This window comes from Sinocyclocheilus grahami, unplaced genomic scaffold (assembly GCF_001515645.1).
Source record: "Sinocyclocheilus grahami isolate Dianchi unplaced genomic scaffold, SAMN03320097.WGS_v1.1 scaffold1950.1, whole genome shotgun sequence".
In the NCBI taxonomy this organism is placed as follows: Eukaryota; Metazoa; Chordata; class Actinopteri; order Cypriniformes; family Cyprinidae; genus Sinocyclocheilus; species Sinocyclocheilus grahami.
In genome coordinates, this window is record NW_015507129.1 from 84,539 (window position 1) to 97,837 (window position 13,299).

Sequence of the window (13,299 nt, forward strand, 5' to 3'; positions counted from 1 at the left end):
CTAGGCTAAAAGACTGTCCAAGACCAGAAACCCAGCTTATAAACTATTTTTAAGCAGTTTTTTCCCACCCCAACCAGCCTTGATCAAGCAACGGATGCTAAATTTTGTACGTTTGGGGCTGGACTACTGGTTTACATGTATAGTGTGTGTTTTGGTACCTGAGGAGCGGTCGCCACAGATGGCACAGATGTGTTTGGTGAGGGAAAGGGGGGTGCCCAAGGGCTGGGCTGGCACCTTCATCACACCGTTGATGCCCAGGGGCGGCTTGATATCTTCTGAGCTGCTGACAGAGTTCATGGGTGAATTCAGCTGCAAAACATAAGCAAACAAACAACATATCATTTAGACACATGTCAACGTATCAGCTCTAAGGACCTGACTGAAAGAAAGCCTGAGTTCCAGAAGGCCCTGACTTTTCTGTCAATTTCTTCAGTATGGGACCAGCGTTGAGATTTCAGATTGACTTTGTGCCACCTAGGCTTCTCTCATCTGATTACGCTCTCTCTCCTACTTCCTCTGAATGTAAGTACAAGAAATGGATGCTGAGTGTGTCCCTAGCCTCATTTTTTCATATCCAGCACCAGCAGTGCACATGTTCTATGCTAGAAAATAAAATAAAATATTTAGTGGGACAGTGGAATAAAGACGTGGTTCTGTTTCTCTCTCTTTCTCTCCCAGCTAAAATGTGTCTGGCTGTCCTCGTCCAGACATTCTTTCGCTCTCACATGCGTATTTTGAATGAGAAGCACATTAAAAGTTAAATTTCAGTGAAAATGACAGCTAAATTCATCACAAATGTTAATTAATCAATGTGAGCCAATGTTTTTGCACATTTTATTCTACCATTCCAAGGTGATGACGCAACAATTTTGCAAGAAGCAATTATAACAACAGTCACATTCTGTTCATTTCACCCAACACGTGTTCATATTCAATTACACACTTTACTTTTATCAGCGACAAAAGGGTTTTGTGTAAATGAAATTTGCCGATGAGTTGACACTGTCTCTAAGGGTCCAACAGGCTGTTCTACATCAAAAAACCTGACAGATGCTATCTTGACTTTGGGGAGTGAAAAGTCAGTGAAAAGTCTTGTGATAAGAAGCGTGGTCACTCTGCATTGGTAACAGTGATGTTTGCATGCATTTGACTTTTCTTCTCTTTTATTTATATTATAGTAGATGTTTTACCAACAACTGATTTGTCAGAAGGCTCTTAAAAGCATGACACAGACTTGGTAAAGGCCTTGGGACTGTGCGTGTTCTTGGCCACGAGACAGAAACACTCATGTGAGAGCCTCCAAAGTCTTGTTCTCATGTTTTAGCCAGAACACAGTTAGCAGTCAAAGTAGAGAGAGGGGCCTGATAAAGACCCCATTTAGACCAAAAGGAGCATCGTCACTTCCCACTTCACACCACGGCTATGTGCTGACGTGAGTGCAAGAGACATGCAGACTTGCTAGACTTATGTGGAGTGTCATGTAGCCAGAGGACACTGGACACAGACAGACTACTGTATCCCCACCACAATGTACAAAATATATTTTTTAAGAGCATTCTGCAATGGAAACTCCATTTTCAACGCCTCTTAAATAGCATGGAAGACTCCTTTGTTTTGATAAAGCTAATTTCTCAGCTAGCATTTTGCTTTACTTAAATACACACAATTATTTTATACAAATGACAACAAGAAATACTGTCCAAATGATATTTACCTTGATTTTTTTTTCAATCACACATGAAGTTTCATATTTCATCTTAACCTTTCTCCTAGGTAAAAGTATGATCATCTTTACAGTAAGCTTTATTCATTTTAGTAGTTTATTGGTAAAGTTCTAATTTAGTTCATTACTGCCCAACTGGGGGGTAGTCAAAAAATACAGAAATAGTTTGTGATTTCACTTTTGTTTAGGTCATTTTAAAAAATGTTTTAAGATCAAAATATATTGAAATCTACATTAAAGAAAAAAAACACTTCATATAATAAAAAGTTGGTTGGTTGGGTTGGCAAGTTTCCAGCTTCCAAGTTGAAAAACTATGAATAAGCAATTTATAATTAATTCAGGTTTGACTGTTAAAAGTTTCTTCAAAAGTGATTGCAAAGTAATATAATTTCCTAAGATAACTTAAGCAGCATTTAATAAGGTTAAGGATAATGCACATCCAGTCGGTTATCGCAGAATAACCCCCGAAAGGGTGATTAGGACCCTGACGCAAATAATAATAATTAGGTATGAAATATTGATTTGAGTTGAAATATTTCAACGCAAAGCTTCTGTGAAGAAAGCAGCTGGTAGCAAACGGCAAGTTCAAACTAGACGGACATTTAAGGGATGCAGTACAGTCATACCACTTATTACACAACATTTCATCACACAAATAATTGTGGCGATAAAAGATATTGATTAAGATGAAACACTTAAAATGCTACCAGTTTGTTAGTTATCTTATAATCCATTACAGTGTACAACAAACGTCACAAAATGGCAGCAGCTGTGTTTGTATGAAACAAGAGAGCGAGTTGGCAATACCAGGATGACATAATTTAATAATTATACACATTTAATGAGTTTTAATATTTTCTTAGCTAACCAAACGCAAAAACTGTTCCTAGAAAGCATATAGTGCTGATTTCAGTTACCCGGATGACCCTGTGCTATCAGCCTTTACCGGTTGTTATTAAGGAATAACATACTTCGGAATGTTGTGACTGACCAATCAGAATCCACAGAGCCATGTAATATAAAATACGTTTAAAGGATACTAGACTCTGGTATTAACAGCATATCAGTGGATCTTCTTTTGATATTAAGAATGTGTGTGTGATTCTGGAATGTCCTTTCAGTTTGTAGTTGTACACTGATCCCATTCATTTTGTCTTTTGTTGATGACGTAAGGTACTATGGTAGTTATCATAAACCAAAATATAATAATTTTCAGTTTTCAGACAGTTTTAGTAATAATAAGTGCTCAGATTTATCAGTGTAGCAATAGAAATGTCCAGATTTAAGAAACACCCACATGTGGAAAGACTTAACATAGTTAACCACCCGTATCCATGTACATGATTGCATCATCCTAAGAACATGTGCGTGTGTTCACACGTGCCTGCACACACCCCTTAAACTCACGCATGGACAAACACAGTAATGACACGGCCCATGTCATTACACTCATGACCACAACATGCCCTGAATACAGAGACAGAATGCTGAAACAAACAGATCAACTGCTCCGAAATGACAATCCAAACAAAGAAAAACACTCACAGCTTATGAATCTTTGTCAAGAACATTAACAACACTTTTGAAAACTGCTCCTCTTCCATTCAGTATGATGATTAATTCCATCCGTCAAAAAACTAACAAGGAAAACGCAGCGGACAAAAGCCCCTGTACTTCCAATCTGCTTGATTAATGATGTCAGAAATGGTCATTGTCCTTGAAAAACGCTGAAGGCAGTCAAGGCTGCAAGGGCCGTAACAGTGCGGCCCGTTCTGATGGAGAGGTGTTAATGATGAGTGAGCAAAGAGAAAGGATGGGCAGCAGTAAATTACACATGCCATACTTTATTCTGAGGCTGTCAGTTTATGAGAAATAAAATGCCTTTTGTTTTTGTGCCTGCGTGTCTCCGGTGAGAACCTTAAACATGCTCATGTTATGCACATACAAATACTCATGGGGAGAATTCACTAAGAATGAATGAGCCCGCTGATAGAGCCATTTATTTGCACCTGCTGTCTGCATTAAGGGCCCGATTCACTAAAGGAATTATGCAAATCAGGTAACGGTACAAATGTGACCGCCAAATCTCTGCAAAACTAAATCTGCATGGCACGATTCTTCATTTTTTGGTTTAGGTTGTGAAATAAGCAGCAGACTATTGAAATCTAGTGTACTTTACTCGGATTATACAGTTTCACTCTATCTTTCAAGAAATAAAACAGATGTCTCTTAAAATAATCTAAATGATAAAATGCATAACATTAAATAATAAAATAAAATAATCCAATAAAACAGAAAAATGATAAATTAATTTTTTTTTTTTAATAATATAAAAGGGTGTGGCATTAGCTACGTCAAAGTCATGGGTTAGATTCTCAGGGAGTGCATGAACTGATAAAATGCACACCCTGAATGCAATGCTAGTCGCTTTATATAAAAGTGTTTGCCAAATGCATAAATGTTAATGGGAGTGTATAAATATAGTGTAGCATTTAGAGTTTTGCATAGAAATCAAGAAGGTGTGCGAGAAGTGCTGAATATAATGACCCTGACAATGAACTGCAGGCTGTCAGTTAGATGCAGGTTTAAGTTGAAATACTGCATGCAAAAGTGGTGCAACTGTATGAATTCATCCGTCATTTTTCTCACTCAACTCATGCACACAGTGTTAGTTTCACATGCAAAAGTTGTGATAATGAGCCCGTCTCTTCGCTTCATACCTTTGTCTGTCTATTTTGCTGGACCTCTGTAGTTTGTCTCTATGAGATGCAGAGCTGCACTATCAGAGGACTCTATCAGAGTATGGCTATTTTCAACATGCAACTCAATCTGCCCAAACTCCCTCTCAATGCTGTATTTGTGTGTGTGTGTGTGTGTTACAGAAGGATTAAAGGGTCTCAGTTCTGTGACTGTAAATAGAATAATCCTCCCTCCCATACATGATCACACACTCTTCCTTGAGGGGTAGGGTGTCAGACAAGTGCCCTGAGTAAGAACAGCATGATCAGCCAGCCGTGCTGTGACACTTAAGCTGTACGGAGAGGAGGGGGCATCCCAAAAGTTAAGACCCAACATGCACAAAGACACACACAAACACAGAAGTGACTGTTGGTAGGAGTCAAGAGATCGTTCAACAGGCCTGCTTTAGAATTGGATGTTTGGTTGAATATTTAAAAAGAAATTTGAATATTTCAAAAATGAGAACTATGTAATTATTTACTCTCATGTCATTCCAAACCTGTTGTTTTAACCTAGGGGACACAAAGGGGTCACATGTTCAAAGGACACATGTTCAGATGACTCCTACAAACCCGATTCCAAAAAAGTTGGGACACTGTACAAATTGTGAATAAAAACAGAATGCAATGATGTGGAAGTTTCAAATTTCAACATTTTATTCAGAATACAACATAGATGACATATCAAATGTTTAAACTGAGAAAATGTATCATTTTAAGGGAAAAATAAGTTGATTTTAAATTTCATGGCATCAACACATCTCAAAAAAGTTGGGACAAGGCCATGTTTACCACTGTGTGGCATCCCCTCTTCTTTTTATAACAGTCTGCAAACATCTGGGGACTGAGGAGACAAGTTTAGGAATAGGAATGTTGTCCCATTCTTGTCTAATACAGGCTTCTAGTTGCTCAAATGTCTTAGGTCTTCTTTGTTGTATATTCTATATTCCAAATCTTGGAAGTCCAAATCACTTATAATAGCCTCCTCTAATTTGCTGTTAAGCAAAGTTAAGTTGAACTAAATAAATCAAAAACAGATAATTTGGGAAAAATTAAGTGAAAAAAAGGAACAAAACAAAACAAAATTATTCTGATTTGTGAATCAGATCAAACGTTTCTTAAACTATTAACCACTGTAAATGGATCACTGAGTCAGTTAAAGTAAACTGAAAAAACTAAAACAAAAAAACGAAACTAAACTAATATATTGGGAAAAATATTACTTAAATGAGAAAAAAATACAATAAAAATAAATAAAATAAGAAAAAAAATGAATAAGTATTTAAGATTTAAAAATTAGATGACATAGTTCTCAAAAAAGCTATCAACCACTGTGAATCGAGTCAGTAAGTTTAACTAAAATAATAATAATAAAGAATCAGTTGGGAAAATTTAAATAAAAAAATAATTAAAGAATACAATACAAATAAAATTTAATGGAATGAGTCTGATTTGTATGGAAGCCCGTTTCCGCCACTAAATAAAAAAATATAATTCTGTAAGTCATAATAATGAGAAACTTTCTCAAAATTATGACTTAGTATCTCGTTATAATGAGAAACTTTCTCGAAATAATGACTTAGTTTCTCATTATTATGACTTAATGACTTAGTTTCTCATTATTATGACTTATACTTTCTTCATTTAAAAACTTGAGATGGAGTGTTCAACAGTGGGATGGGAGAAAACCGCCATAACGTCTCGAGACATGTTTTTTAAGAGTTGAACTTACATTAATTTCGCATGGCTTTCTAAACATGGGACTCTCTTGTGCGAGACGCGAGTGCAACGGTGATAGATGTCCCTCTAGAAAATGCGATAAATATGCATTGTGTGTGAACGGCCTGGTTTCGGTTTTGACAAACATCTTCCCCGCATTGATTGTTCTCTTTTTCTGCAATATTTTGAATGAACAACGTAGCAGCGCCGCATCCAGTGGGTTCAACTGGATAAGCTAACAAAAGCATTAAAATGCAATGACACTTATATCGTCGTCGCATTACGTGCGCCACTGATAAGGCTGCCTGATGCACACAACGTTTTTGCATTCAAATGTGGATTTTAATTTTAAATTCGAAATTCAAATATTTTTTTTTGACAGCCCTAATTACTTCGTGAATTTTAAGCGAACTACGCTTTGAATTTCTTACAGGTATGTCATGGTTTATTTGATCATATGTGCCAAAGCTGCGGAGCAGAAGCGAGAGAGACAAGTTGTCAGCAACTCTAGATCTGTATATCAGTGGTAAAACACATAACAGGGTCAGAAAGTGTTGACTCACGAGAAAGAACAGTAGCCTTGACCTTAAAAACTCACTAACAAAGGGAAATCGTGGCAGATCTAAGCGTCAGCCACCAGTCGACTTATCTCAACAAGACCGTGTATCCATCCAGCCTTTGTGCAAGTACGCTACAGATGTTGACACTTGGTTGTCAAGCATAAGCTAGAGACAGAAAAGAGCTGTGCTGTCACGAATTTTGTCTATTTTAACAGTAATCTGTCACTCACAATGATATAAGCTCAGAGGCGTTCATGCAGGATGTTCTTACATTTAAGAAACAAAATGGAATGCAGGTATTTAAAGCGTATGTGTTTTTAACTTGACACTGCATTTCAAAAACGCAACACTTACTGTGCAAGACAGCCAGTAGCATTGAAACGATCAAAACCAGTCAAAAACATCTGTCTAAATCATAAAAGCATAGTGCATAACAACATAAAAGTATGCAAGAATGACGTGTGAATGACCTTTTATTTTTCATACATTTCCATTCAACATAATGTTATAATCTAGCATGGTTTAGCAGAATGTTTTGTCCATTTCTTTCTTAGTGGAAAGCTCAGGTTTCGCCCCTATGGACACCAAGTTCAATCTGCAACTTTAGACTTGGTTCAAAACTCTCATCACATCAATCTGCTTTTGTTTCAAGATTAAGACTTGAACGGTGCTTAAGGAGTCATATATGCTCCCACGAACGGATACATTTTAATGCGATGCGAAACACACGAGTGGCGATCTGGCAAGGCAAAGTCGATGCACATCACACAAAAAGAATAAGAGCATAAATCTGGAACCTTAGAGGAGCTTAGCTGATCTTACCAAGCCGAAAAACAGACTTCCCTCCAAAGGACACTTCAAAGGGTAAACCAAATCCTGCAGCAGCAACCTTTAACACACGCTCATCTCTCAAAACCAGAAAGCAACTTCACACTGAGGCGAACCGGAGAGCATTCGAGTGGAGTGAACTTCAAATGAAAGCAATACTGAACATCTGATGCCTACTTAACTGTGGCAAAAGTATATTTGCCTTGTATGTATAAATCAAGGTTTCAAAGTTATAAAATGCAGGGATTTTACCAAAGTAAAATGGAGTAAAATCCACTTATGTTAAATTAATAATTACATACATTCATTATATTAACCATAACAAACTATATTTGACACAGGTCTCTTGAAGCATCTTGGAGACGTTGCCACAGTTCTTCTGGATTTAGTCTGTCTCAGTTTGTTCTGTTATTGATATAACTGATATTTCCTACTGACACACTACAGCAAAATATAAAAATACCTGACTTAAATCCATTTTTTAGCTAGTGAAAATACTAGTGTTCTAATAACTTTGGCTCGTGCCCATTAAAGCATCATTAATATAAACGACTGTAATATGAATAATTGTGATAAATGATTTAATTTATTGTTTTGATCAAGTCACTTAAAATGTAAGCATCAAGTTATTTATTCCTCATAGTAAATTAGGTCAATCTGATTTCCTTCAAAATTTGGAAAACTTTCACCTAAATGATAATTAGTTCAAATATTTTAAATATTCTCTTTTTTGGGGAAAACAAGCAAAAATAAATAAATAAAATAAATAAACCAAACCAAACCACAAAAACAAAACAGAAAACCAATCAACCAAAGCAATTATGCATGTTTATCCGTCTCTTAGATTAATATTAATAATGCCTATTTTAAGCTGATTTTACAAATGACACATTCATTTAACGTTCAGAGCCTGACTTCTACGTCAACCTGTCGTCACAACAAACTCCAACCCCAATCCACGCTTGACTGGGATGTGTACATCAGCGCATGGAAAAGCTCTGCTGATAACGGCGACTTTATCCTTATCTCTAACCACTGCAGGGCACCGGGCCGATCCCCTCTGCCTGATAACCCACTCAACATCTGACCTCCGATCTTTCACACCCATTACTCACTCCGAGTGTGACCTCACAGAGGCTGCTGTCAGTAGCGATGTGGGAGACACATTTGGAGCCGTCCCTGTGGATATGGCTGTCAGCGGCAGCAAGTTAGCCCTGTTTTGTATCAGCCCTAAAGGCGAGTGTCAGTGTCATTTGGGTTCTTGCAGTGAAATGCTTCTCGACAGGGTGTTCAACTCTTAAACATTCATCATTTAGGCACATCTCAATGGAGTTTTGGAAGCCTGCCAGCCATTAGAGCCGTATCATAATGCAAACACTACAGAAATGATTGATGCAAAAAAATGCAAAGACCATTTTTTAAATTCTCAAAAAAATAAAAAAATTAAAAAAAAGTTATACAAGTAAATATATACTACATATATCATACATAATTAATATATATGATATTTTATTGAAAATGCATGAAATACAGAATATTATTGAAATACTGTTTCTCGACCAATTAGCAATTAGATAATAACAATAGGAATTAGGTAAAAAAAAGTTTAGAAAAGTAAGATAAATTCTCTGAAAACAATTTAGTAAATATATACTACATATATCATACATAATTAATATATATGATATTTTATTGAAAATGCATGAAATACAGAATATTATTGAAATACTGTTTCTCGACCAATTAGCAATTAGATAATAACAATAGGAATTAGGTAAAAAAAAAGTTTAGAAAAGTAAGATAAATTCTCTGAAAACAATTTTTTATCTCTTACAAAATTGAATATTGTTTAAATATTTTTTTTAGTATACAAAAAGGTTTTTTTTGCATTGCAGATAAATACAAACATGTCAAAAAAAATCTATTTGTGAGTTAATAGACTGTTTCCAATTGTTTGTGAGATGATTATCAAATTGTAGTTTTACTATTATTAATCCAAAAATAAGTGAACGTTATTTTATTTCTTCTTACCCCTATGCATTAATCCCATTCAGACAGGTTATGATGCCTTTGCTGACAGCTAAGTGTTTTATGTTCACACAGGCGCACATGCATGTACACACATGAACACTCCAGAAACCTTTCCATATGTATGGATAAGACTGATGTCATATCTGGTTCAGAGAGTTTGCTCCTTCCTGTCGAAGCCAAGCAAGCTGCATCATCCTCTCCAAGGCCAAATGTAAATGATCTGCACAGCAATCAAGACAACACTAGTGGCCAACCACTATCCTGCAGCCTCATGCAACTCGTGCAAGTCAGAGAAAGAGAGGCAGATCTGATACCCGCTGCTCCGTTCTGTCTGGCTCCTGCTGTGCATGATGTCTGTGCTTTGGTAGACTGTGCTGGGCCAAGACAGATTATAACCGTAGAGCCGTTTCCTCTGAAGAAATGTTGTATGGTGGAATAATTGCCTAGAGCTGAAACAGCTGTCAGCTTCCAGAGCTAATCTCCAAGTGTGGATAATCATCACTGGAGCGCAGTGTTTGCAACAATTGCCATGTGCCTGCATTGTTAAACCCATAACGAAACATGGAGATTTGTAAATGCCAATTATTAAAAAATAAGTGACACTTTAAACAGAGGTAAATAAAATAAAATACTAGAAGAGAAAATGCATTCAAAAAATCAAAAGTTTCAGTCTGGACCTTGGGATAAGCCACCTTCACAAGTGCAAAACACAAGCACTCAGAGCAAACAAAACGCAAAGCAAAGAAGCCGTCCTTGAGCTCACCAGATAATGCCTCCACTAATTTCAAGGTTTTACTTGAGAAATAAACCATGAAAGCTGAAAAATATATCATCAGCTTTGTGTTCGAGGGCTTTTGTGTACAAGTATCAAGGTTGCAAGGAAGCAATTAACAGGCAAAATCTGCAGCTTCTACCGCATGGACTCTGCACATCGTCTGAGGACACAGATAGAGGTAGAAAGCGAGAAGAGACTGAGAGTTTTTTTGGTGAAGAAAAAGTAAATGTGCATTGTGTATCTCTCCACACTCAGCAAACAATTATTTTGTGCACAACATCAAAATCCCCTTTTCTGCCTCTTTAGAAAATCCCCTGCAAGCTGAGCCCCTCTGAGAACATTTGAAACAACTGTTATTAAAAGTGTTCTCTCCTCCAATCACACACTCTCAGTGTGTTTTACCCTTAAGAGCAGTTCACTTGTGCTTTTCTCAATAGAAGTCTAAAAGTTCGAGTCCATCAGCTTTGTGTTCGAGGGCTTTTGTGTACAAGTATCAAGTACAAGGTTGCAAGGAAGCAATTAACAGGCAAAATCTGCAGCTTCTACCGCATGGACTCTGCACATCGTCTGAGGACACAGATAGAGGTAGAAAGCGAGAAGAGACTGAGAGTTTTTTTGGTGAAGAAAAAGTAAATGTGCATTGTGTATCTCTCCACACTCAGCAAACAATTATTTTGTGCACAACATCAAAATCCCCTTTTCTGCCTCTTTAGAAAATCCCCTGCAAGCTGAGCCCCTCTGAGAACATTTGAAACAACTGTTATTAAAAGTGTTCTCTCCTCCAATCACACACTCTCAGTGTGTTTTACCCTTAAGAGCAGTTCACTTGTGCTTTTCTCAATAGAAGTCTAAAAGTTCGAGTCACCGTGCACCCAGGTTTGGGTTAGAAGTTTCAAGGGAGCTCTCTGTCTTTCTTAGCGAGCATACACTTTGGCGCACAAAGCCTATTAACAACAGTCGCCAAGATAAGAGTTTCTTTTGCTAATGTGATGTTTGTGTTTCATATTTCATAAATATATCAGTTGGAATCTAAACTTTGCTTGAACTTTCTTTAATAGGGGCTAATTGTTTTAGAGACTGAGCTGTACTGTAAACGCACTTCAGTGCCAAACCAACCATTCGGTCAGACCAGAGACGGCATGAAGCACGATGCTTAATATGCTGTCCTGTTGGAATAGAAGTCCCACATTCAGTTAAAAAAGTCCATGTTGTTTACCAATTGAATACATATATAAAATAAAATAAAACAAGACGTAGGCAAAAGAGATCAGAATAAAAAACTAACAAAAAATAACAAAATAAGAGAAAATCACAGAGACCTTATTTATAAAATAAAATAAAACATGGTAATGTTTAGAGAACAGAATTGAAAAAAATAAAATAAAATTCCAAAATCAAAACCAAAAGCAACATTAACATACTGGTAATATCTATAGATCAGAATATCAGAGACTTTACTCTCTTTGAAAATAAAATAAAATAATAATATAAAACAAGACATAGGCAAAAGAGATCAGAGTAATAAAAAAACCTAACAAAATAAGAGATCAGAAAATCAGAGAGACATTATTTATAAAATAAAATAAAACATGGTAATGTCTAGAGATCAGAATTGAAACATATCATTGAACATATGATCAAAATTAACATACTGGTAATATATATATAGATCAGAATATCAGAGACTTTACTCTCTTCGAAAATAAAATAAAATAAAATTAAAGGCATAGGTTAATAGGTAAGACTATCATAGAGATTTGACACTTTTGAAAAAAAATATATATAAAAAAAAATAATACTTAAGACAAGACCGTGGTAATATCTAGAGAAGAGAATATCAGAGACTCTTGACTTTGGCCTAAAACATGCTAGCAACCAATTAAAATTCTAATGTTAATACATCCGAGCATCAAAGCAGTGATTTTTGGCTAAGATTTTCACACTGGCACTGAAGGAGTTAACAGAGAAAGTCTGAAAGTGAATAAAGCTGAAACTTGAAACGTGATCAGTCGCTTTTATATTTTTGTTCTCTCTTTACCCTCTTCCCACAAACCTTGGGATCACATCTGAATGCGAAATAACAAAAGAGACATATTTTCCTCATTAGAGGCCCTGTGAAAACATCGCAGTCAAGGCCAGAGTTTGTATTCTATCCTACTCCCCCCACAGGCTTCACAGAGCTGAGCAAATACTTGCCTGAAGGGGTGCTCGCTTTGTCAGAACTCATGGGCACTTTTTTTCTCCATATGGTCTCAAAGTTCACTATTGGCTTGCTATGTAATGTATTAAATTCACATCATCACGCCCTAAAGGAATATTCCAGGTTACATACAAGTTAAGTTATACTTATCAGACTAATACTTAAGAACTGTTGTGAAAATGATATAAAACAATGTAAACATAAAAAGGACACAGAGCAAAAAAAAAACTGTAGGTGCACCACTCTCAATACACCTTTTTTTACTCATTGCAGCCCAAACTGTACAATAAACCAGTAGATGTCTGTCCATGGGGTCATAGGGTCACAGGGTCACGACCTCCAGCACAGATTGAAGGGTGGCACCACAGGGGTCATGGGATCAAGTACTTGCTGCTATTTAATGAATCACAGGATGACAGTGAAGGCGAGATGACAGCTCTTCCTTACTAGACGATCCCCAAACCTGCGTCCAACACAACGGCAGCATCCCCAAACCAAAAATATGTGTACCTAACACAGACTGCAGCTGCAGGAGCCTTAAAGGGATAGTTCACCCAAAAATTCTGTCATTACTCGCCCTCATGTCTTTCCAAAACCATAAGACCTTTGTCTATCTTCGGAACACAAATTAAGATATTTTTGATGAAATTTGAAAACTTTCTGACCCTGCATAGACAGCAAAACAACTGGCCCAGAACGGTAGTAAGGACATTATTAAGGGGGTC

At 36.6% G+C, this 13,299-nt stretch overlaps 1 protein-coding gene across 2 annotated transcripts in view; it reads right to left on the reverse strand.

Annotated features, from left to right (window-relative positions):
- Positions 1 to 13,299, reverse strand: part of LOC107573462 (retinoic acid receptor RXR-alpha-A) — a 91,779-nt gene that overhangs the window by 26,260 nt on the left and 52,220 nt on the right. For both annotated transcript variants that reach the window (XM_016259893.1, XM_016259892.1), the window contains exon 4: positions 159 to 309. In XM_016259893.1, the coding sequence (XP_016115379.1) occupies positions 159 to 309 (151 nt within the window). The remainder of the gene's footprint in view (positions 1 to 158; positions 310 to 13,299) is intronic.